A 27,017-nucleotide genomic window follows, 5' to 3' on the forward strand; every position below is an offset into this window, starting at 1 on the left:
GCAATTTTTGAGTGCAACTTTCCAAGGATTTGGTTAGGCTGTCCAAGGCGCGGCGGGCAGCAATGAGGCCCAGTGCTGCGGCCATAGTTTAGACTTAGGAAGTTGCCATTTGGGAAAAATTCCATGCCACAGTATTCAAATCTTCCGGCAGTTATTACGTTTTTAAACAATAAATTTAGTGTATTGAAATTGTGATTTTCGAAAATCCATCGACGTAATATGCTGAATATACATTAGGAACTGTATATATATTTAAGTTTTAAATAAAAATAACTTTTTTCAATTGAGTGTGTATCCGGGTGCGGGTGCAGGTAGGTCCTAAGTATCGTAAGACGGATGTAATACAATCATATAATCAGATACACCCATACAAAAACAACAAAAAAATCATTTAGTTATTTCCAAAGACTTTGTTAATTAAAGATAGCGCATCAGAAAATCTAAGAAAATTTGACGCATTTTCCGGGTAGACATAGATAGTAAGTAATATCATCTTCTCCAGAAATCAATTAAATACATTTACCTGTCGACGTTTCATGATGTCGTCTTTTGCAACGAGTTAAATAGTTATTTAAAAGGAAACCACTTTAGTTTTTTATCTTAAAATATTTAATTTGTCCATAGTCCATAACATATCGTTTTTAGAACCTTTAATGGGTTGGTAACTTGAAATTACATCAGTCCCTTAGAACATTTACTTTTGGTTTGAAGTATTAAGTGTTTATAAAAAGAAAATAACCTATAAGTTCAACCATACACCATTCAAATCTTATATCTTTTTTTGCAATTATAACCTTGTACTTTTTAACAGTAATCAATTATCTCATTTCTTTTTCATTCAAGAATGAATTCTCTCTCTACCTGATTTAAATGAATTATTGAATTAACATCGTAATATTTGTTATACAGGGTGTCCCAATAAACATGGGAATTCAGTGACAAATTCAATATCGTCGTATTACTTAATTCTTTGATTTAGTATAGTGAAAACCTACTGAGAAAGCTGTAATCTGTAAGATTTTCGTCTGCTATGTTCACATTTTGTTTGTTTATGTTTTGACTGCATACGGTTGTACTTAGTGAAACAAGAAAATTACAGTATACAAACAGAGTAAACTTATGCAGATATAATAATATTATGGTTTTCAAAATTAGGTATTACAAATGCTAATTCATAACAAAGACTATATCGAATTCATCACAGAATTCCAATGTTTTTTGGGACACCCTGTACTATAAACTGTCCCTTCTGTTTCATATTTCTTGTAAAATGTTTTGCAAGGTTAGTGTTTAAAATTCTAATTCGTTGAAAAAAAGTTTCACTAACAATTTAACAATTTCGACTGGCCATTATACGAAGAAAAATTATTCATCATTTTACGCATTGTGGGCACCGTGACAAAAAGAAAAGATGAGAAAAATCACAAAATTAACTGTTTTTATCTGAGTGTTACAGAAACAATTTTAAGAGTTCATAATTTAAAAAAAATAAGCCATTTTATAGGAAAGATTGAATTTCTTTTTGGGGAAAATAAGTTTAGCAGTTCACGTTAAAAGGAATCCTCGTCATTATTTCAATTTAAAACTAAGGTTCTTTTATACAGGGTGTCCCAATGAACATGGGAAAGTCCTCTTTGATTTCTGATACTTGATGCATGGCAAAAAATATTTTTAAAAATGAGGCTATATGTCTGACGAGCTTTTCAAAAAGTAGTCTATACTTTTCCTGTAACTTAAATATTGACGAAGATATTAGATATTAAGACATTTTTGATTTATTAAATACATTGAATATCTCCGTCAATTTTGAAGATACAAAAATTGTAGACCACATTTTGAAAATTATTGACGTCGCTGGATTTTTGAAAATCACATTTCAATGCACTAAATTTGTTATTCAAAAACGTAATAACTGCCGGTACTCAAATGCTGAGGCAAGGAAGACCATACGGCTGCGGCTTATGGCAGCCCGAAGACAAAAAAGCTAATATGTGGCATGTAAGTCAAAAGTTTTGTGGCTTATGACCGCCTGCCTTCCCCCTTTCCTCTGTTTAGTAACTTTCTACCTGTTTTATTTGCGTTGATTAACTTGTTTCATTAAGTATACAATTTGCAGGATATATAGTTGATAAAGTACACATTTGGTGTTATCACGAATAAACAACGTATTAATCGACAACATTCCTAGAAGATAATATGCATGATACACGTAAAACAGAGATGGTGCTGCTAACATCATTTTTCAAGGCCTCAAAAAGTCTACCGATCTTATATCTAGAGTATATAATTTTATCTTAGGCTGTTTATGTTTTAAAACTGTATTCTGTTAAGCTTTAAAATATCTTTATACTCTTCATATATTTTTTTTCAAGGTTATAACCAGGGAGTAAGGAATAGAAGGGAGATATAACTGATGCGGTTCGCCCTACCATATGATTATACATGCTTTACAAACGAAGTACTCCATTTGAAAAAGAGTTTTTTTTAAGGTCGTCTTTTAATTTTTTAAATATAGTTACTTTACCATAATAAATAAAAACAATCGTATTTAATATAAAAAATACGTTTGTATTGCTAATAATTTTGCATTTTAAAAAATGAATTTATTTGGCGATGTTCAGCATACTTTTTTCCCTGTTAAATGTTTCAATGACCTTTTCTGAATACATGTATGCAGCAATTGTGCATAAGACGACATTTAAACATTTCTTATTCAAATGGAGTACTCCTCTGTAAAGCATGTATAATCATATGGTAGGGCGAACCGCGTAAGTTATATCTCCCTTCTATTCCTTACTCCCTGGTTAAAATTCGACAGCAGTAAAACAAATGTTAAGAATAAACAATGGTTAAATTTGCAAAAACCCCTCCAAACACGATCGTTGCACTTAACTTTGCGTTCTTCCACATTCTTTACACAGGATCAATGGAACGTCAACTATTATTTTGTTTAATAATAATGTAATTTTACAGAGGTACTTTAACAGAAAAATAATATAATCTTTTATCTCGTATTTAAAGTTGCTTATGATATTAAAAATGTCAAATATTTATTTTTAACAAAAATCGAATAAAAAAATATGACGTCCGCCGAAATTCTTTTTTTTTCAATTTCATTCCGGACGAAAAATGTAACAAAAAATTCGACTTATTAACTTATTAGGAACAGTTAAAGATAATAAAATTGACTATTATCATCGAAACTATAAGTATTAAGTAATCTTATTTAGTTACCAGTTTCTGTAATTATTGATTGTTCACTAATGTTCACTCCGTTACTTAACAATGAATAGGTTTTCGTCCATATTATTGAATTCTTCTGCGCGGCGGTTCATAACTTCTGGTAAAAATTTGATAATAATGTTTTGATAGTTCATTATCCGTCATTCTCTCCGTATTGTCTTTTCACCTTGTCGACTCGGAGTGTTATCAATTAGTTAGAAAAAGTATTTAAAAACTAAAGTTTTTTGTCTAAAAATTGCAAAAAAGAGAGCTGCAGCTCTGCAGGGAAATATCCGTAATATTAGGGATAAAAAAAGAAATGTGTCAAAATGCAGATTTTCTTTGTATACAAGAGATTAGAATGAATAGATCTACAATAGAGGAACAGAAAACAGATGTTTAATCAGCTAAAAAAAAAGATGAATTCACTGCTGTTTTTTTTTAATTTTTTGTTAAAATTAAAATTCTAAAAAAATGTTAAAAAATTATGGTCAACTTTCTAAATTATCCATAGGAAAACTTTCTCAATGGTATCAAATAAATCCAAAATATTTACTCTATAACACTATACTCTCGGTACAAATATATTACCTAGCCCAAGGATTTAATGCAAGGAAAGTTAATTCAGAGGTGTACGCATCTTTTGTACTGCAGTGTACTGTCACTGGGCGGTATGGTAAACACAAGACGGATGTCGAAGCCTGACATGGGATCCATCTTTCACATAACAAAGCAATGAAATATTCTGGTCATAGGAAACTATTATGTGAATTATCAAAATTCAATGCTTTTAACCTCCTCGGATACTATACGGACACTGAGGCATCTTTTCTGGTTTACAAATTTCGCCCAGAGAGAACTGGTTTCAATATGTACGCACGCAGAGTATACGCGACCGCAATTAACTTTCCTTGCATTACATTCTTGACCTAGACCCTTTAAATCCGACCTCGTACCCAAGAATTTGTTTGATTCTCAGGACCAGTTAAACAGAACAAAATACATACTAGTCTATATTTTTTAAAACATTTATAATACAGAATAATTTAGATACACTCTAATACAGTATTTATAGAAACAGCATAACTATGCATGAGAAAATCCAGTCGCAAAGAAAATAAAAAAAATATGGAAAATGTGGATATATTGTTTCGCATTTTTTTGATAAAGGGGGATTTCAATGTATTTTTAATTGACCCGATTTTGAGCGACTCCCATCAAATTGCAAATGATAACCAGTAGGTTTGGGGCTGGGGTGATCCGATTTTTGAGACGTATCATGATTTAACCTTTCTTTCGACGCTCTCCACATTTATACCTTGGAAACATTTTTTGTGAGTTAAAATTTTGTTAAAACGGATTTTTCCATCTTCAAGTATCAAAGGTCATTTAAAAGTACATTTCTAATTTGAGATGATTCTACATGTATGTTGAACATATAAAACGAAATAAATTAGTAATTTTTGAAAGCACAAAGATGGTTGTTTGTGACAGTCTTTAGGGGGGAGGGGGAGGGCAGAGTGCAAGTGTATTGATTTTAATTTGTACGCTTAGGTAGGTACATAACGATTCAAATCTTGATAAAAGTCAGGATTAAAAATATTCAAAATCTCAAAGTTATCAAACATGTCTTTTCAAATTTTTATCTTATTTCCTAATTTAAACAATTTTAGCAACAAAACAATGTTTAACGGAGAAAAATGAGGAAGATAAGGGTAAAAATGCAAGACAAGCTAATAAGGGGAAAATTGAGTGAATATAGACAATGTAACAACAAATTTATAAAAACAGCTATGTAACAAAATTTCTAATAAATTTTAACCAAACCAGGAAAATTTCTTTAGATCAATAAAAAAAATGTAGATAGAACACATCTTCAATCATCAAGGATATTTATAATTCAATTTCGTTCAATTATTATCTCTAAACTTTTCAAATACAACAAAAAAGTTTTACCTGTAAAAAATTTTCATAATATAATGATTTTAGAGAAGGGGGGGGGGTAGAAAAAAAACTAATACCCCTGATACTCTATATATTTCTTTCAGTAGGAGTCCGTATTGGCAAATTTAAACCATTCTTAAAAAGTGGGAAAAGCTTCCCTTTCAACTAACCTGAATCTAAATTTCAAAATACAAGTTTATTTTACAATTTCAGTTGAAATAGAAGACATTTTGAAAATTGCGAATATTACTGGAGGTATTAAAAAAACTTTAACTGGCAAATTTCCCCATTTTTGGATAGACTAACCTTCGTAAGATATGACTATAAGAGGCTGGAGACGTACTTCAAGCAACTTTACATTTTAAAAAGAAATGCCCGATTCACAACGGTACCCATTAAACATTTATCTGAGCAATAATATGGAAGATATTATTTTGTTTTTCTAGCTAGAAACTTGTTAACCGATCATGATTTCCTTCTTCAGAGAAAACATGATTAGAAATCAAATTATTCATGAGAAACCATGGAATTTTTTTTTTCATTCTTGATTCTGCAAATTTTGAAAAGTGCCGTTATGAATCGGACATTCCATTTTATACATAAAATGTCTCTTTTACACTTCCGTCAACGTACCCCGAGGTTCATTCCCCCCCCCCCCTTAGGAAGGTAAAGTACATTAAATTTTTTACTTCTTGATTTCCCCCATACAGTTCAGTTTGAAGTACATACCAGTACTTAAGAAAATATATATTACAGATCTCCCTTTTTACCAATCTTGAAACCTCCTTATCCACGAATAAATAAAAAAAATAGTTCTATGATGTCGACACTTAATTAATTATTCTAAAGTAAAAAAGTTTTCAAAATTTCAGAATAATTTTTATATTAAGAGTTTACTATTAATCAGAGAAACGTTTGATCTCATTCAAATCTATATTCAAACAGTTGAATGATGAAATTCTTTGAAAAAAAAAATTTGATTTTGTAAATCAGCTCCATCCAACCTGCTAGATATATTCGGAAAGAAGTTTATGTAAATTTTCACTTTTTCAAGTATCAGCCTTGAGTGGCGCTGATATGACTATAGTATATATATAATGCAACAACTACGAAATATTCTAGAATGAAAGGAGCGAATAAAGGTTATACAGTACAATACACTCCCTAATAAATATTAAATATAATTCTTGAATATAATTTTTTCTTCTCGCTGTTTGCGGATTTAGTAATTTTGACACGCTTCTGTTTGAATATTTTGTGAATTTCAACCTGAAAATACAAAAAAGCTAAATTAGATTTTTAAAGAACTTTGGCCGGAGGATATAGGGGTTTGTGGTGAGCGCGTTGCCGCAACTTAATGTTTGAGAGAAAATTGCGGGATGGAGGCTAAACGGGCGTGGCTTGCCTCCCCCCCCCCCCTCTTTGGATTCGCATATTTGAAAAGAGCTGTTAAAAGATCCTGGATGTATCTAGAGTAATATGGTAGCTCAAACCTAACCCAAAACCTTAAACAATCCCTTTACACAGCGTTGTAAACGTACCTAGAGTATATTACAGGAGCAGGAACCACAGCAGGTGTTACTACTGGTTTTCTTCTTATGAAGATCATCCTGGGAGGAGGGCTGGGGTAGACTTTCCCTACACAAAACATTAATTAAGGGACTGCTTTCGGAATTAAATAAATAACTTAACTTCTTAATTTTAATTTTGAAAAGATTAGTTTTTAAAAACCATCATCTGTTCACTTAATGACAACCCTACCAAGAATTATACTTTAAATTTTATAAAGGCTTCATTCTAAGTGCAAAATAAAGTTGTTAAAACTTAAAATGTGATAAAAAGTAATACTTCTTAATTAAGCTTTTAAACAACTTCTGCGACATTTTTAGTGATTCTTTAAAATCGTTAGAATTTTTTGGTAAATAAAAATATGAATTTTGGAATTTTGGTATACCTGGGTACAAGGTGCATAACAGCAGTTTTGCCAGTGGGGAGGCCCAGGGCTGACAGGGTTACATTTCCATGGAGGAATCTGCCCTGATAGATTAACCGTAGGATCTCAGCTTTAGTCACCTGAACAACAAACCTTCGTTATTTTTATAACAGGGGGGGGGGGGGGAAAACTTTCAAGAAAAATTCAAGAACACACATTTAAGTTTTTTTATTGGGGTTTATTGAATTGAAACTTTAATGTTCACAAACACCCTTTCCTCACTATATATACGTAATTTACGTAAACTTTTAGCAGATTTGAGGATCCCTTATTATCTTAATCCTTTGGACAATTCTGATCTACACTAGAGGGGGAAGAAATTATTATTAAAGAGAGTGGTTTGTGGAGATATGATTTTTAAATATTAGAACATGTTGCTGAATCACCTTTTTTATTCAATCAATCAAAAATTGTTAAAAAGCAATGGCTTTTGAATTTCAGGGGTTATAATTAAAAATTGAGGTGGTCAGTAGGCTAGTCTTTAACTTCATTAATTAGGGAAGGAAAATGAGGGGGAGGGGACTTGTATTCAAGTTTAAAAGAATTCTCCAAAGAAATTCAATTGTAAAGAAGCAGATAGACAAGATGAAAGAAGAAAAGGTCTACACATATATTCCATTAGGAGAATCCATTATCTATATTTTATTCCTATTTATCAAATTTATTTATAAAAAAAATGTCAAATAAAATATGTAATATTAGACCATCTTCTATTTCAGCTTTTAAGTGTGGCTCTATCTGTGAGCATCTTCTCTTTGTGCAGTATGATTTAGAACAAAAACAACAAAAAGTTTGCGGATTTGATCATATTTTTTCGCGCAGTTTCAAATTTTAAAACAATCAAAAACTTTCCGGCACAAATTATTGTAACTTTCAGCATCCATAAACCTTCAGTGGGGTTATGTCAGATCCCACCTGAAATTTGGACCCGTTCGGTTCAGTCGTTTTGACGTTTATTGAATAAAAATGTACAGGCAGACAAGCATAGTATTTAAACAATTTTTTTAATAAGATAAGCATAGTATAAATATGAATATAAGAAACGTTCCAGTTTTTTGACTTCTTAAACGGATGATCCTCATGAGACGTGAATCATTTTTACTGTTTTTATTCTATGTTAAATAAAATGTGATGTGAAAAACGTATAAACATATTTCAATTTTTGGCCAATGGTGGTCTGAGGATTCCATATTGGAGGTCTACCACGATCTTATCTTAAATAAATTGAAATGTGTGACAGGAAAATCGGAAATTGTGACAAATAATAATTTCATAATGTGTAATCAAGTAATCGAGGAAGATAGAACCCTTGGAGTTGACCTCATTTTTCTCAACGTTTGCAAGATTTCCGCAAATTTTACCAATATCCATTCCAAATTATGATGCGCAGTAAATGCAATTTTTTCAAAACGATATTGGAGAAATANTAAACTTGTCAGGGGCAGGATAAGACAATAACTATGAATTATATTCTGTTTTTAAAGGCAATTCTAATGATAGACGATGTATATTAATAAGCCCCAAACTGAGATCGTGTGCGTGAATAAATATTAACAGAAAATTCTTGGTCCAGGACAGCCGAAAAATCTTTAATTCAGTGGATCCGGATCCGCAATAATATGCAGATCCATGGATCCGGATCCAAGGGGTAAAATATCAACCAAAAACTGCAAAAAAAAACTTATTTACTCCTAAAACCAAATCTGAACTTTTGAAACAAAGGGAGATTATAAAATTTTCCTCATTTCTGAATGGTTTTAGGAAAAAATAAGCGAAAAAAATAAAAAACAAAAAATTTGAAAATTATTTTTTGTTAAAAAAATTCAGTAATTCTTTAAGAAATGACTTGGATCCGGATCCATTTTTTCTAGTGCGGATCCAGGATCCGGATCCGCACTGGAAAAAAATGGAATCTATCCTAAGCACTGCTTTACTTTAATTTTGATGCGGAACCGGATCCTAGATCCGTGCTGGGAATAAAATGGATCCTGATCTGGATCCAGGTCATAACCATTTCTTTTAGATATACTGAATTTGTTATGCAAAGCAGAATCGTAAAAATATTTTTCTTCTTTTTACGCTTATTTTTATACTAAAACTTGATGAACCAATGAGAGATCAGCAAATTTTTATAATCTCTCCTTTTTTTAACAGTTCAGAGCTGAAAGCCCTAGTATTAAATATCCTTAACCCCGATCGGTTAATTAATCTGGAGATAAATAACAAGAGGATAACATGCATTACTTAATCTGAGTCTAAAACTAAAGAACGAAAAGTTTTGACTTAAATTTTAAGTTCATGGTTAAATGCCACTTCTGACTTAATTTAAACCCGAATTTTAACCGTGAGGTTAAATATTTAAACCTGTGGTTAAATATTTAACTCGCCGAAATCGACGAGTTAAAATTAAACACATGGTTAAAATCTTGAAATCCCGCAATCCCTATTTGTCTATCATCATTCAGCGATAAGCGGCGCGCATTCAACTAATTACAATATATTTAAAAGTAAAACCCTTGATTTAATAAATTTCACGTTTTAAATTAATTAATGTTTGCACGTAAACCCAAAATACGGTAGTAACTGGAAATATTTTTTGTTTTCGGTTACGTAAATATTAAAAAGTTAACTAAAACAGCTGATTAGCGATGGTTACGTAACATTCTCCATATAAATCCTTTTCTCTGATTGGGTGAAATTTTTCCCGGGAAATTCAAATTTAAAATTGAGAAAGTTAAATATTTAAGTAGCTACTCATTATTCTACAGAACTTTTAACCTCGAACTTAAAATTCGCGCATTCTTTAGTTTTAGACTCTGGAGATTAAAAAAGAGATCTTTAGGCACTAATCTCGATATCCAACATCACTAATCTCGATATCCAACATAAGTTTTCGGCTCTTGTTTGGGTTTTGAGAGTAAGAAAGTTTTTTATGACGTTTTTGGTGGATTGTTTCCCCCTTGAACCCGGATCCGTAGCTCCGCATCTAGAAAGCCTTAAAATCTTGCAGTTCCAACGGATTTAGATCCTAAGCACTGTTTAAAATTTCATCAAAAAAACTTGTTAACTGTTGCAAGGTGGATAAGAGCATTTTTATCAAATCAGTGTCCCATAGTTTTACCCTCACTTTAAATTAATTTTACTAACCGCCTCCTCCCCCCACTCCTGGGGCCAGTTGTCGAAGACGAACTGTGAGATATCTCCCGCACTCTCGCTGGGGGAGAACAAGTACTCCTTCGTTTTCCCACTCACAAGGATCAATTTCAAGTTTATCTAAAGTATGAACATTATACAGGGTATATATTTTTCAGAATTACAACCCTCCCCCCCCTCGAAAGGGAGGGGATGTTTTTTGATGAATGGGGAGAGGGAATGTGAAATGGGACATTAAAGCAAGTTTTTCGTTGTTTATGATACTTTTTGCCTAAAAATCTTTTATTTTCCCCAATACAGCAAAAACCCCTAAACATTTGTTTGGCGATTTGCGCAAGCATATATATTGTACAACTTCTGGGGAAAATAAAGAGTTTCTTAGAAGGGGGGGGGTGATTTAAAAAAAAATATACACCCCTGATAATATTAGTGCCGGCGGGGTGCATTACTTAATCTTATACTCAGTCGGCATTTTGGGACTTTCAAGATGAGGAGACTTTTAGATCTTTACTCGTAAAGCTGGTAAAAAGGTATTTTGAACACATTTTAGAAATTAAAAAGCTAGGGCTCAAGCTGTGGTCAGAAGGTTCAACCATCATGCCCTTTTCTGCAATTAAAACTAAAGGTCTTGGTGAACAGAGTTTCCAGCTTATTAAAACAAATAAATAAATAAAACTAACAACAAAATAATATTAAGGGATTCAGAATATGTTTTGAATAGAAGCAATATTGGAAACTAAGTTTAGTACGTACATTAAGTGTTTGGTAACAAAATAACACATAATTTCAGTTCTTATACCACAAAGCTTGTTTTTTTGACGCCCTGTTAATTATACCTCAAATTGAATCAAAAAGGTTTGATCCAAGCCTTCGTACAAACTAAAATAATTACCTTGTCATGTGGAATTGATTTAGATCCTATCGCCATTTTTCTATTTTCCTTCAGATCTTTAGATTCAGGATCCTCGGTCCCCAGGGGCAGGGTCTTGCAAATAATCTGGTAACTATTCAATGTTCAATGAGCTCAGAGCTCACGTTTAACAGATATCATTGTATTCCTAGTTCTAGAGAAAACTGTGGAGTCGACGAAACATGATAAATCTGAAATAAATGTTTTTGATTCCGAGTCAACAAAAAGACAACTGACCCGGGGTTTATAAAATGACTGTTAAAAGCATAGATAAAGGAAACGAAGAGTTAAAGCTTAGCTCAGATGTACACAACCGACCTCCCTATTAATTAATTAAGAGTGGTCGGTTGTGTACATCCCGATATGTTTACGTATCAAACACCGTACACTTGTATACAGAGTGATCGTTTTTCTAAGGGGTGGTAAAACGTAGATAATTGAAAATTGTCAAAAGTTTGCATTCAGAGAGAAAATCTAAAAATCTATTTATTCCATGAAATCCCTTTTAGAAATACGATCACTCTATATACAAGTGTACAGTGTTGGATACGTTAACATATCGTGATTTACACAACCTACCACTCTATATACAGTGTACAGGGTTGGATACACTAACATATTGTGATGTACACAACCTACCACTCTATATACAGTGTACAGTGTTGGATACGTTAACATATCGTGATGTACACAACCTACCACTCTATATACAGTGTACAGTGTTGGATACGTTAACATATCGTGATGTACACAACCTACCACTCTATATACAGTGTACAGTGTTGGATACACTAACATATCGTGATGTATACAACCTACCACTCTATTAATTAATCAATCAATATCGAGTACGGTTGTCTGAGTAAAGCTTTACCTCTTCCAAGAGATTCTAAGCTTTTCAAGTGGCATAAATGATTCCCAACGGTACCTTGGTGTTTTTTTAAAGGGACTGTAGACGTAATTTCATGTTAAACTTAAATTAAGAGTGGCATGTTCGATACACAACGATGTTCTTAAGCTATTTAGCTGATCATGAATGCAGAAAATATCCATGATTTCAAATACTGGTCTTTTTCAATCAGGGGTTGATTAACGTATATGCTCTATAAACTTGTCATGAGACAGTTTCTTAGCTATATAAGGGAGGACCGGATGGGACTAATGCCCTTTTACTTGTATTTAGCTCTATGGAGCCTTAAATAAGTACTAATTTTTTGCAATTTTCGGCAAGGTAATGACAAGAAAAGGAGCATATACTGCTAACTATTGTGCATGCATGGACACCGTCCTCCTACACCACCCAGCACAATCAGGGGTTCCCTATTAAAGTGACTTGCTGTGCATAATATTGTAAGCATTGAACACAATTCAAGCTGTAAAATTGACGATATTTCCACACTTTTTATCAGATAACGGCTTAAAGAGTAACGGTTAGAATCACACACAGTTCTCTTTAAATGGTGATTGGGGGGTCACTTTAAATTACAAAAACAGTCCCTTTAAGTCTAAAAATAGTTCCTCATTGTTTTCAGTATCTTTAAAGCAAGAGAAAAAAACATTTTAAACGGAACATGGATTTGAGAATTGATTTGTTTCTTTAAATGAAGGATCACTAAACATTACGTTAACATTCCCTTTAATGTAGATGCAGAATATCATCAATTAAAAAATATAGCGATAAGATAAGAATACTAAAATTTTAAAGAGTAATTATTTAAATGTTTGTTTTATAGATAGAAAGATAGATTAAATTCTTTTAGTAATTTGTGACTAGCTGACTAATTATTTTCTTTAAATACTCTTGTATTGTCTTTTGTCTTGATCCCTGAGTAAGGAAGGATTGACTGAAGTTAGATTTTACACAATTTCTCTGATGACTCCCAGAGATTGAGAGCAGACTCATTTAATCCATCCAACCTCGTATTATCCTCTACCGACACCTTACACTCCCTAGAGATAAAACTTATTTATCAATTAAAGCATAAATTTGATTCAGTGAGATCATCAATCAATCTATCATGTCTATGGTTAAAGCATAAATCTGATTCAGTGAGATCAATCAATCTATCATGTCTAGGGTTAAAGCATNATCAATCAATCTATCCTGTCTAGGGTTAAAGCAAATACAAACTATGACATGGATTATTGGTTTATACAATATGCACAAATCAGACAATTACAAAGAAATCAGTTTTTGGAAAATACTAATTGACTTTTAACATAAATTGATTTGTAAAACGTAATTAAAAAAAGGCATGAAATGACAAGTTTAAAATAAATTAAATAATTAAATTACGATCTCTCGTTGGATGAACCTCAGTCTATGAAAAACGGCATTTTATCTATAGGGGGGGGGGGCAACTGGTGAACGACCCATTTCTCTGTGGTCACGCTTAGCTACTTCAGTTTAAATCAAATCTGAAAGAATGGTTCACAAAAATTCTCAACACATTTCAACCCTAAATAACCGTTTCCTAGAACTTGTGAATAAACAATTTACATGTACAACGTACATATAAACCAAGGATGAAACTTCAGAGACGACTGTTAAGAAGTTATTTAGACACTTTTCTTAAATTCATTGTTTCCCACAAGCTGAAATATCTATTTTTTGCTAAACCATTTTTAAAACCCATTAGAACACTTGATTTCAATATGAAGTTTCAAATCGAAATGTTGTTTTGGGTCGTCTTTACAGTTTCATAATTTGTGGAGAACACTGTTTATCAAAAACAGAGTACGGAAGGGCCATTTACCTGTAAAATCCACCATTAATGAGGTTGCTAGTCTCTTCTACAGCACCATGTATGATATTATGAGCGCCTCGGACAGCGCTTCGCATAAAGATAAACGCAATCGGCAGAAACAAAAACTATAACGTAGTCAGTTGAAATGTAAAAAATATTTAAAAATTTAGAAAATATTTTTTAAATTGATTTTTTATTAGTGGTATTTTTTTATATTGTTTTAAATTTTTTCTCCTTAAAAAAGTAATAAGAAAAGCTAATAGGAAATTTTTACCAGGGAAAGCTCTCAAAATTCTATATCATAGTTTTCATTATGTTTTAGTTTCCAGAAGAGTAAGATATCCTAGAAAATTTGATTAAATTTATTTTAAATTAAATTTTTTCAATTCAGTTTTTCCAATTTAGGGTAAATTATAAATTATCCCCCCAACCCATTATTTAAAAATCTTTTTTTTCACCAAATAGTTTTTTAAATTTTTAGTGTTCTATTCGCTGAATTAAGGAAAAATAAAGATTATGGGGGGGGGGGCCAAATTCTTATGTTTAAAGTATCAAAGAGTATAAAGAGGAAAAACTTGACTTTTGATTTCATTTTTCCCCCAGATAATGAAAATAGTTTCTTAAAAATTGATAAACTCCTATTTTAAGTGAAACATATTCAACAGACTACGTTCCTTTTTATAAAATGGTATTCTAATACTTCTGGCAAGCTGGGTGTAACACCATCCGGGGCAAACGCACACACTGGTCACACTAGAACCGGTTTTTTCTACAATATAATAACAATATTAACTTTGCAGGACAGACTACAAGAGAGGCGAGGAGGGTTTATATATTTTTCCAGGTCAATTCAAATTACAATCAAATGTCTAATCAAATCTAGTTTACTACAACGCGTCCTACATCATATTGGATAATCTCCAAGCTTTATTGCCCAAATATGCACGTAATACTAGAAAAACCTAGTATTTTTTGCAAGCAAATTTTTAAATTAACCTTGCACAATTTTTCAAAATATTTCATTCCTCTTTTTTATTAGTTCCGAAAATTGTAATTTAGTGCCATAAACGATCCAATATGATGTGAGGCACCCTGTGGTTCTCATAAACGATCCAATATGATGTGAGGCCCCCTGTAGTTCTCATAAACGATCCAATATGATGTCAGGCACCCTGTAGTTCTCATGAACTATCCAATTTGATGCGAGGCCCCTTGTAATTCTCATAAACGATCCAATATGATGCGAGGCCCCTTGTAATTCTCATATAAACGATCCAATATGATGTGAGGACCCCTGTAATTCTCATAAACGATCCAATATGGTGTGAGGCCCCATGTAGTTCTCATAAACGATCCAATATGGTGTGAGGCCCCCTGTAGTTCTCATAAACGATCCAATAAAATGTGAGGCACCCTGTAGTTCTCCACTCTAGATCTTAAATTTACTAGCACTGTTCAACCAATTAAAATAATTTATTCAGGAATCTCCCCCCCCCCCCTATTCATCATCTTTGTCCTATCTTTTTCCCCAGCAATTCTATATTTTGTGGGATAAGTTTAAAAAGTTATTATCAGCGTATTTTCAATTGACCGACCTTTAAATGAGTAAGTTAGCCTTTGAAGATTGAAAAATACATTTTTTGCCCAATATTGGATGCCTCGCTGTTACGAATAAAAACAGCTAATTTGTGTCGTCTCTAACTAAACAATGCTTGGTCCCCTGAAATTAGTTTGACCAATCCTTTTATTAAAAAATGTTTTGCTCTGACCTGCTAGTTGTTTGGTAAAGAGAGCGTTCATCAGTTTAGAATCACAGTATCCTGTTGGAGCAAACCCAGGTTTAACTCCGGGGTCAAGTGACCGGCCGGCGATAAAATGGTCATACTTCTCAGGTTCGTATCTAGAGCAAACAAATCCATCTGGGCTGGAAACTCTTGTACTGTGGAAATCGAGATCAATGATTGATCTCGATATTTTGTTAATCTTTAGATTCATTTAATCATTATGCGATATCCGTATTGTAATTGTATCCTGAAGGGATAAATGAAATGAAGAGATTAAAAGTATACCGAGGTAAACATATTTTTATCAATTTGAACAATCGGAGAAAAAATAATAAAAAGAAAATGCTTTAAGGGGTACAAAGGTTGGAAGAAGGAAAAAAGACGTTGTCCCATTCTTTATTTGTGCCCCACCAAGCTTAGCAAATCATCTTCCAAAAGTTAGAAATATTATATTAAAATAAAAAACTTGAAAAAAAATAAAAGTGTACTTACTTCCCTTGTCTCATCAATGAAGAAGAAACTATAACTACTCGGGAGTTAGCAGTTTTCTAATCATAAACAAAAAGATTAATTTGTAGAAGACAGGGGTGTATACTGTATAAAATTCATCCCACACCATCCGAGTGGTGGTTGGGGTGGATCAAAGACCCAAGAGGAGGGGAAGGGAAGGAAAAAGGGAAGGGAAAGGAGAAGGAAAAGGGCAAAGAAAAGGGGAAATAAAAATACAAAGAAAAGGGGAAAGAAAAGGACAAAGAAAAGGGGAAAGAAAAGAGGGAAGAAAAAGGGGGGAAAGGGAGGGCAAAAAGAAACGAAAAGGGGAAGGAAAAAGTAAACGAAGGGTAACAGGGAAGGGTAACAGCGAAAGAAAAGATTGAAAGGGGAAGATTGAGAGGGAATGAGGAAGGTTGAGAGGGAAAAGAGGAATATAGGTAACTACGGAAGGGAAATGGAAGGGAAAGGGAAGGGAAAGGGAAGGGAAAGGGAAGGGAAAGGGACGGGAAAGGGAAATGGAAGGTGAAGGTAAGAGGACGGTGTGGGTAAGGGTAGTTAGGGAAGGGGAAGGTAGAGAATCGATGGAAGGTTGGCAGATAAAGAAGTGAAGGAAATGGCAATATAGGAAAGGGAAGGGCTGGAGCTCCTTACCTCTACATTTCTCACTTTATATATATCAGAGAGTTTTCACAAATAATTTTCCCCAATAGTTATATTGCAATATAAAAAACGTGTTAAAATTCAACAAATATGATAGAAGATAACTCATTGGTTGTAAAAAAATTCCATACGGCGCCAAATATGCTTTTCAAAATGCTTCCTTTTGGGGGTTTTTATTCACTGCATATTAAAATAATATTAAAGATTTATGTCCTTTAAGTTATCGAATTTGGGGAAGGAAATAAAAAAAATTAAAGGGGGGAAGAATAAAAAAATGGAATTATATCCACCCCTGGAGAAGATGAAAACAAAATCTATTTTTATAGAATTATCGTTGTTGTGTAATACCTGGAGGAGAGGTAATAGAAGGTTTGTAAGATGGAAATGGCCGAGATGATTTACTCCTAAAAAAAATTTTAAAAGTTTTTCTTTAAGATGAGTCGATTTTGGAACCAAGCTTACGGCCCTGCGACTGAACTTAAAGTCAAGGTCAAGTTGTCAACAGAAATAGAAAACCTATAAAATAAAACAAACAACGCTTGTCGACGTAATTTTATGAGACAATTACTTTAGAGCAGGAGCCCTACTATAGAAAATATGGGTTAGGTTTTGAACCCAAATTTGCTAACTAAGGTTGCTATTGGCCGATAAAGATAATACTTTACAACCAATTTTCTATATTTATCAACAAACAAAAACTAACCCTGGAATTTAAACCTGAGAGAGACCCTTATATTTTCATTTAAAAAGAATGGTTAAAGTTGAGCTTTTATTAAATGCCACGTGGATTCCTAAAGAAAAGGAAAAAATAAGATTCTAAACTCTCAATGCTCAGATAAAAAGCAAAATAAGAAAAGTAGAGTCATTTAAAATTATGTCAATCCTTTGAAATCGATTTAAAAATTTTCATAACACGCGGAGAATCTTTCATGTGCCCTATTTTAAGTTTTAGGTTCGTTTCTTTTCTATAGTTAAAAATTGTATTGTTTCGGAGTTTATAAGTTTGATCCAAACATAAAAATACGTATATATTCGTAAATTTCATACCAAGCAATTTTTCAAAGTTTATGGTTTTATTTTACGGTTTTTTACATAATTTTACGTATTTTTCGGGTTTTTCTTTTCTGAAAAAAAGTTTGTTTTTATAGAGTTTATAAGTTTGACACAAATTTAAGTACATTTTTTTTAGTTTCCATACCAAATAATATTTCGAAGTTATATTTTACATTTTTTACGCATTTTTTCTTATTTACTTAAAAAATTGTATTTTTTTCAGAGTTTAAAGTTTGATGCAAACCTAAAAATACATATATTTTCATAAATTTCATTCAAAGTGATTTGTCTTAGTTTTTAGATTTTTATTTTACAAACTTTTACGTTTTTTTAAAGTTATTTTTTTAATTAGAAAATTGTATTTTTTTCTTGAGATACAGACAGCATAAATGAATCTTGATTTAGATGGATAAAGAGGAAGGAATGATGATGGTGTGAATTTGTGTAGAAGAATATTGGATTGGATTGAAAATGATCAATATCTTTGAATGAGAAATTTGTGGGATTAATTATTTAGATATGAAGGAACAGTGTGCATGCAAAGTTATAGTCATCATCTTAACATTTTGGTTTTAGAACTTGAATATGCCTTAAAAACCGTATTTTTACGTATAGGTAAAACCTATAAATTCCAAAATTAAGAAATATGTTAGGATTTATTCAAATAAAAATTAGTAAAAACCTAAAAATTCCTGATTCATTGGATTTTTTAGGTTTTTTACATACGCGTTTTTACGTTTGTCATCTACGTATTTTTACTAATATAAAATACGTATTTTTACCAAGGAAATGGTTACGAAAATACGTATTCCGAACCTAAAAATGCGTATATATACGCATGTCATACGTATTTATAGGTTTTCCGGTTAGTAGGGTAAACTCCATAAGATTATTATAAAATAAGTTCAAATCCAAGATCAAGGATAAATATGTTTACAAAGAACTAGAGAGAAATATATTAAAGGTTTTTCTCCCTTTATAACCGCAGGTACCCCCGACCCCGTCTAAAATTTAGAATTTATTCTGCAAAATTAAAAATCCCCAAATATAAAAAAAATATGTTCACCTCTCCCAGTTTAACAAAACTTGACTCTTACCTCTGATACTTCTCATTAAACTCTTGTACGAACTCTGTAACAGACTGTAGAGAGGCGAGATCTAGCTTGATGAACTGAATATCATTGTTTCCGGTTAATTTACGCACTTCCGCCAGGAATATTCGCGTTGTCTCCCAATTCCTACAAAACTTTTCTTTACTTAAAATTTGAAATTTTTAAATACCGAGGAAAATCCTTATATTTTTCAGCGTGAAGAATTTTATTTTAAAAATATTACGTTTTTAATAAAAATTGAAAACTTTTAGGTGGAAATTAAATTTAAAAAGGGATAAGGATTAGGGAAAAAATCACAATAAATAATTCAAGATTTATAAACCCTCCCCTATCGATTGTGTAACCGATATGTTTTGGCTTGTTAGTTTTAAATATAAAAAAAAACTTGAAGAATACAAGAAAATATGAAAGGAAGAATTCCAAAAGCCTTTGGATAATTTAAGAGACGAAAAAGATATTGCCTAAAGCTTGCTTTTTAAATCAAAACGCAATATGATGAAACCCTTAAGTCTCTTCTATATTTGATCTATTGCCACTGTCTCGCCACTATGTAAATCAGTGCTTAGGATCCGGATCCGGAAAAACTATGCGGATCCACGGATCCGGATCCAAGGGGAAAAATAAAAACCAAAAACTGCAGATTGTTCCCAAATCTTCATAAATTTCCCTTTAAAATCCAAACTTTGTTAGAATCATTTTATTCAATTTTGAGGGAATTTATCATACCTAATATTTCCAATTGTAGGGTGAATAAGTGACATAATCGCCCTACAACAGCGCGAAAAAGTAACTTTTTCACACTGCTATTAAAATTCCTACCTAACTTTACCCGTTGTAGGGTAATTAAGTAACTTTATCACCCTACTACAGATTTCACGAACATATTAAGTCCATTGCAACCAAAAATATGCGGATCCACGGATCCGGATCCAAAGCGCAAAACATTAATCATATCTGTCAACATATTTGCTCTCAAACCCAAAATCTGTACTGTTAATTATAAAAAATTTGTGCATCTCTGAGTTTATACATCAAAATTTACCATAAAAATATACGAAGAAAAGAAGAAAAAGTGAAGTATTTTGTTGTAAAAAAATCAGTAAATCTTAAAAAATGTTTCTGACCCGGATCCGGATGCATTTTTTCTTAAGGGATCCAGGATGCCGGATCCACATCAAAACAATTAATCCTATGCACTGCATGCAACTAAAAATACATGCACATTGTGCGAGGTCGTGAAGTAAGCCTACCTACAAGCAAGTACAACTGTCGCGCCTCTAGCGGCAATATCTTTAACTACTTCAGCTCCAAGTCCTGCATTTCCTCCAGTTATGATTACAACCTAGAGATTAATAAACATATATTATTCTAGTGATGGGACATAGCTAAATTTTTTGTTAATCTAGGTTTTTAGGCTTTTAAAATGTTTTACAAAATCTATATCAAAATTGTAAATATATAATATTCTAATATATAATATAAAATTGTTAAAAATAATATTGTAATATACATATAATTTAAAATTGTTAATATATAATACTGTAATAAATAATATAACGATCGTTCTCTGATCCGTTTTAAACTTTTCTCTCTTAGAGCAATTAGTTTTACTTGCGACTTATTTATTTACTTGTTCAAATGGGTTCTGTGGTTTTAAACTGTTTCTGTCATTGCATTACTATTAATTTATTGAACTTTGAAATTTATTTTATATTCACTCTGTATTCTGCTTGTATTCTTTCTTTTTATTCACTTTTGTTATTTTAACCCCAGTGTCCATTTATTTTATTAATATGTTCTTGTTTTTATTTATGTATTATGTTTAATTTCATCTTTTCCTATTCATCTAGGTATAATTTTGTTTGTATCAGGGCTAAATTTATAAAATTTTATAACACTTCTATGCAAGATTTAGAGAAAATGATATGGGAGTATTGTATTATAACGTAACTAAACACAATTAAAATTAAAATGTAACGATAATTTAGTCACCTTTATTGTATGATAACTCATTTAGCTAGTTTTATCTGATCGAGATTAAGAATTCAACCCAATTAAGTGTATCTTCTTAAACCATATCTCAATTTCAAGTATTTTGAACGTAAAATTTTGAATATTTGATTCTAATTTTCTTAGGGTTAAGCTAAAATAGAACAATTTCTGGACCGAGCGCCGCGGCTAGGACATGCAAGAAGGTTGCAGCCGCACTGAACAGTTTTCTTAAAGTGTGCCAAATGCTTCATTTGTAATAGATACAGGGGGGGGGGGGGTGAAGCTAGACAACCCCAACATTTGATTCAAAACATGACAGATTAAAAAAGTACTAGTTTAATGGATGACATTTCGAATAATAAAATAAAAACAAAAAAGAGCTTCACCAAACCAAAAGATTTAATCCAGAGTAAGGGTACCCTAAAAAATGGTCATTTTCTTCGGCCCCCTATAATAATAATAATTTTGCTGAAAAAAAGTGATCAACCAAAAATCGTTCTCTAGGAAATTACCCAACAATCGTTCTCTAGGAGATTATCCAGACCCTATCTAATAAGTTTTCAAAACCAAATAAACAAAATTACTCAACAAAATGACTTATTACCTGCCCTTTCAAATTTCTGTCAGATTTAAAATATCCCCATTTACTGGAAACATATTGACGAAGAAGAAAGAGCGTAAGGGCTGAACCAGCTAGGGTACCACCCACTATCCCCACTACACCTAAACCACCAACCATGGAGGTTAAAAAATCTGAAAAAAAAACTATTTTATAAAACATGAATTTATGATCTTAATATGAAAACAAAAATTGTTACTGTCGATGGTTTCGATTGTATTGTATAACTTTGAAGTCTAAAACATTGCGTAAGGATGTAATTCTTAATAATTTCTTGTTTTGATCGAAAATAAATTTTATTGAGTGTACTGTGCAGTAGACAGCAGAACAGCCTTGGCAATTCAAGAATCAAGGTTCACGCCAATTCAAATTTCGACGCGGTAAACTTCCTCTTCGAAACTTTTCGGTTATTTTGTAATAAAATTTGAGAAAAAATTTTGCTATTATTACTTTTTGATATTTTTTAATTTTTGAAAAGATTTCCCAAATAACAAAGCCAGGCCCCGAATTGTTAATTACGTCCAATTTGATCAATGTCAAAGACGACATTTTTAAACTGGTTGAAAATAAGAATCCTTTCTTCATTATTGATCTGACAGATATAAAGGAGAATACGGAGAACATTCGTAGATTTAAAGAGAATAAGGAAAACTGAAGAAAAATGAAGGAATTCAACGAAATAAGTTTTCTTGTGGATAAAATCTCCGATATAGGAGTCATATTTATCCAATATATTATAAACTTTTATATTAAATGTCGGATTTTACAATTCTGAATTAAGTCAATGAAATAGGCATAATAGCCATGGATTATACAGGGTGTCCCACTAAAAATTAAAGTTGGTAAAAATTTGAAAATGTCTTCTTCCATAATTTGTTGAGTTGTTTGAAACCAAAGAGAATAATTAAAAATATTGTATTAAAATTGATGTAAAAGTAAAATTAATAATTCAGTTTAACGAAATAAACTGCTAAACTCTTGAGCACTTCATACATTACATGGAAGGAGACAAGACATTAAAAAACTATTCACCAACTGTCATGTTTCGTAGGACACTCTGTACTCACAAATTACATTTATTGTATTTATCTCATCCATCATATTGAATATACTGTGTACACTGTACACGACACATCTATATACTTTGCTTGTCTGTCTGTTTGTATCCAAGAAACGAAAAAAATGGCTAAGTCAAATAGTCTTTGTAATGAATTAGCATTGTAATACCTAATTTCAAAAGCCATAATATTATTATGTCTGTTAGAGTTTTTTTTATGAAAAAGGTAAAAGATGAAGAGTGAAGACGCACAAGTTTACTCTGTTGGTATACTGCAATTTTCTTCTTTTACTAAATAACCCTGTGATTTTTTTGATAATTCATTTTATAAAAATAATTACGTTGTTTTTTCTTAATAAAAGTTTTTGAAGAAGAAGTTTTACTAAGTACAACCGTATTGCAGTCAAAACAAAAACAAACAAAATGTAAACATAGCAGACGAAACTCATACAGATTACAGCTTTCTCAGTAGGTATCACTATACTAATCAAAGAATTATTTGAAAAGACGATCGATATCGAATTCGTCACTGAATTCACATGTTTATTGGGACACCCTGTATCGATAAACTGGTATTGGTGTATAAATGACGCACGGATTAAATCCGTTTTAAAATGTTCGGGTAAAAACTACGGTTAAAAAACGAATTTATCTCTACTATAAACCTTAAAAAGAAGATTTTAAACCGTCTAAAACCTTATCTATATCTGCTGAAAACACTCTGTAAAACCGTCTTAAAGACGTTTTCAGTACACGGTTTTTATCCGGGTTCTGGGTTTAAAAAAATCGACTTTTACCCTGATTTAACTCCGCTTTGTGTTAGCTGGGTCTATATAACATCGCTTTAGTTCTTTATTTCTTTTATTTATTTATCTTTTAATATAAATGTTTAACCAGTTTGTTCTTTTATTGGTGTGTGACTTGATGACATACTAGAATATTGATATCGCTGGTGCCTTTCATATTTAACTACAGGGTGTCCCACGAAACATGACAATAGCAAGACGACTTGAAAGTCGTCTTTGATATTTGAATTTATTTGTGACATTTAGTCTTCTGTCTACTTTAACATGTATGATTCTTGAAACAATTATCACATAATTCTCCTAGCCCTGGCATTTCCAAAAAGTGGTCTGCGTTTTTTGTGCTTTCAATATTACCGGAGATAAAAAGAGTTTGTTTCAGATTTCAATTTTGTTAAATAAAAGCAAAATTGTCGAAATCTGAACGAAATTCTTCATAACTCGGGAAATATTGAAAGCACAAAAAAGGCAGACCACATTTTGGAAATGGCAGGACTAGGGGAATTTTGTGATTATTATCTCTAGAAATTTACTTCTAAAATTAGGTTGACAAATAAACGCAGCAAATTATATCAAAAATCAAGACGACATTCAAGTCGTCTTGCATACTGTCATGTTTCGTGGGACACCCTGTATTTAACTGTTTATAGATGCTCATAATTTAAAAAATTTGTCTTCAGAGTCCAGAAATAACTGACTTTCGGAAAATTTGAAAATCCACGAAAAAATATAATGAAATCTGGAAAAAAAAATTTGTTAAATAGATATTTTTACTGCCTATTTGGTATGTCTCGTATTATATTTTGATATGCTTTGTATTTAAAGCATGTTTTGTATATTACATGCTGATATCTTTGGTATCAAATTTAGATTTTATTATTGACATATTGATATGTTTAAAGTATTATTGTCCTACTCTGTAAAATTGTATTTGATACTTTTTGTGGTTGTTATGTTTTTTTTATTTTATATGAAATTTCAATGGGTGGTTCTATATTGTGTGTTTGATATGTTTTGTATTTTATATGTTTATTAAAGATATGTTGTCGATTTTTGATATTTTATGTATTGTTATTTGTTAATACGTTTTGTATTATTGATATGTTTTTTTGATAAATTGGCATGTTTCGTATTTGATATGTTTTTAGTGTTGATTTGATTTGTATTTTTTCTGTTTTTATTAATGACATCTGGATTTGTAGTTTAGATATGGTTATAGTAAATACCCTACTCCATAAGGGTTTCTCAAACCTGTATCTATCCAGGTACAACTCGTCAGCTATCAATGTCAACACAGACACAAGCTCAGTTATCAATATCAAAACGGACACAAGCTCTTAGTCGATCATTGTCAAACCAATGGGCACAATCTCAGCTTGTATGTTTCAACGAGGACCAGCTTTCAATGTCAACAGGGACACAAGCTCTTAATCGATCAATGCCAAACCAATGGGCATGATCTTAGCTCATATGTTTCAACAATGACCAGCTATTAATGTCAACAAAGACACCAGCTCAGTTATCAATGTCAAAACGGACACAAGCTCTTAATTGATCAATGCCAAACCTATGGGCACAATCTCTGCAGCTTGTATGTTTCAATGAGGACCAGCTATCACTGTCAACTCGGACAAAAGCTCTCAATTGATCAATGCCAAACCAATGGGTACGAACTCAGTTCATATGATTCGACAAGGACCAACTATTTATGTCAACAGGGACACAAGCTTTTAATCGATCAATGCCAAACCAATGGGCACGATCTTGTAAGCTATCGATGTAAACCGGATACTAGGTCGTAACTATCAATGCCATACCAATAGGAACGATCCTCAACTTGTTTGTTAAAACAAGGAACAATTACTCTCTCACAGTAAACAGTATGGATTCTCTATATCAACAAACTATATTTGGGTTTTCTATGTTACAAGTTAACTTTTATTAACGTAATTACATGTTTTACGCCAATCTATATACAACACAATTAAGCTAATCATGTTACAAACTTATTCATAGTGAAGTTAAGCCAGTCACTGACGCAGTTATAAGTCAATCACAATACAGGTTTTGAGGTATTTACTGACATAGCTAGGATAGGTAAATCGCATTACAAGGTTTGCCTAGTTAATAATAAACGCAATTGGCTTTACAGACAATGTCCATTGTACAAGGTAATATATCTCATTATCTTCTGGTTACAAATATGGGGATTGATTAGGGTTTCCATTCGCAAAACTTTTGCGCAACTTTTGCAAAATAAAGCGCAAATTTTGGCTTTCATTGCACTACATTTTTGTGCAAAAAAATAGCACTTTGCGCAATCAATTTTGGTCAATTTGTAATAACATGTTTTGCGTAAAAACTTACGTTTTGTCAAATACTTCCGGTTTTGAGCAAATTACGCAAATTTTGCGCAAAAAAATATGGCCATATTTGGAAACCCTCGGATTGCTGTATTTATTACATGTTTTGTAAATTATTTAAATTAAATTCATATTTTACCTTGGTATAAGTTCTTATGTTTCGGATAAGTATTGTTGTGCCCATCGGATAATTTTTCAAGTTTACTTATAATCATATAACTTCTCAATTTGCAGTTTTATACAACAAATCTTTTATGTGATGGTATAGAAAACTGTCTCTGTGTATATACCCCAGTTCTTTGTACACTGAATATACACAGATGCCGCAACTCTCATTTATCCTATGTACTGTATGTCACTACATGATCTATATCTATAACACCGATTCCCTTTGGTCCCTGATCTCTGTCCTTATTGCAAAGACGACGGATTACATCCCTTGTTCGTATTACAAAATTATATAATTATAGTTATACTTCATAATTATAGTCTTATAGATATATATCTTGTATTATAAAATTGATATTTTTTGTATATTTAGTATGTAATTTGTATTACATGTATTTTGTATTTTATGCTTTGAATCATTGATATTTTTTGATTTGATGTTGACATTTTTGTTTTATATACAGTGTGTCCCACGAAACACAGTTGGTAAATAATTAAAAATGTCTTCTTCCATAATTTGTTAAGATGTTTGATACCGAAATGAATGATAAAAAAACATTATATGACAGTCATATTATGGTAAAATTGATATAAAAATAAAATATATTTGAGTAAAAGATTTTTTAAACGAAATATGCTGCAAAAAGTCTTTAACATATAAACAGTATATAAAATAAGACGATCAAAACTATTCACAAACTGTCATGTTTCATGGGACACCCTGTATATTATGTATAATAAAACTCTTGCATAAACAACACAGTTATCTATATTATATATATAATTAGTAATCTCTGTTTGTTTGTTTGTATGTCCGATCATAACTTAGGAACCTCTTAACCAATTTGCCTCAAATTTTGATTGGGGAACTCTATAAAATGTTGTTAGCTATGTTTTAAAGTTCTCAGTTGAACAGGTAGACTATAATAAGAAAACGTTGTTGCA

The 27,017-nt window shown here is 31.8% G+C and overlaps 3 protein-coding genes across 3 annotated transcripts; all 3 read right to left on the reverse strand.

Moving 5' to 3' along the window:
- Window positions 1-4,222: 4,222 nt before the first annotated feature.
- On the reverse strand, window positions 4,223-11,944 carry LOC111710034 (ubiquitin-like protein 3). Its single transcript, XM_023484047.1, has 5 exons — window positions 11,205-11,944; window positions 10,307-10,432; window positions 7,121-7,239; window positions 6,708-6,804; window positions 4,223-6,435 (listed from the first exon to the last, which is right to left on the reverse strand). The coding sequence occupies exons 1-4, from the start codon at window positions 11,238-11,240 to the stop codon at window positions 6,708-6,710; spliced, it is 378 nt and encodes a 125-aa protein (XP_023339815.1). The 5' UTR covers window positions 11,241-11,944; the 3' UTR covers window positions 4,223-6,435.
- Window positions 11,945-12,914: 970 nt separating this feature from the next.
- LOC111710033 (retinol dehydrogenase 11) lies at window positions 12,915-17,332 on the reverse strand. Its single transcript, XM_023484045.1, has 6 exons — window positions 17,254-17,332; window positions 16,246-16,301; window positions 15,739-15,869; window positions 14,644-14,738; window positions 13,979-14,094; window positions 12,915-13,172 (listed from the first exon to the last, which is right to left on the reverse strand). Exons 2-6 carry the CDS (start codon window positions 16,257-16,259, stop codon window positions 13,073-13,075), a joined length of 456 nt encoding a protein of 151 aa, XP_023339813.1. The 5' UTR covers window positions 16,260-16,301; window positions 17,254-17,332; the 3' UTR covers window positions 12,915-13,072.
- A 1,760-nt stretch (window positions 17,333-19,092) lies between these two features.
- LOC111710035 (retinol dehydrogenase 13) lies at window positions 19,093-21,841 on the reverse strand. The gene is made up of 3 exons (XM_023484048.1): window positions 21,667-21,841; window positions 20,321-20,412; window positions 19,093-19,204 (listed from the first exon to the last, which is right to left on the reverse strand). Exons 1-3 carry the CDS (start codon window positions 21,799-21,801, stop codon window positions 19,150-19,152), a joined length of 282 nt encoding a protein of 93 aa, XP_023339816.1. The 5' UTR covers window positions 21,802-21,841; the 3' UTR covers window positions 19,093-19,149.
- Window positions 21,842-27,017: the final 5,176 nt, after the last annotated feature.

This window comes from Eurytemora carolleeae, unplaced genomic scaffold (genome assembly GCF_000591075.1).
Source record: "Eurytemora carolleeae unplaced genomic scaffold, Eaff_2.0 scaffold932, whole genome shotgun sequence".
Classification (NCBI taxonomy): Eukaryota; Metazoa; Arthropoda; class Copepoda; order Calanoida; family Temoridae; genus Eurytemora; species Eurytemora carolleeae.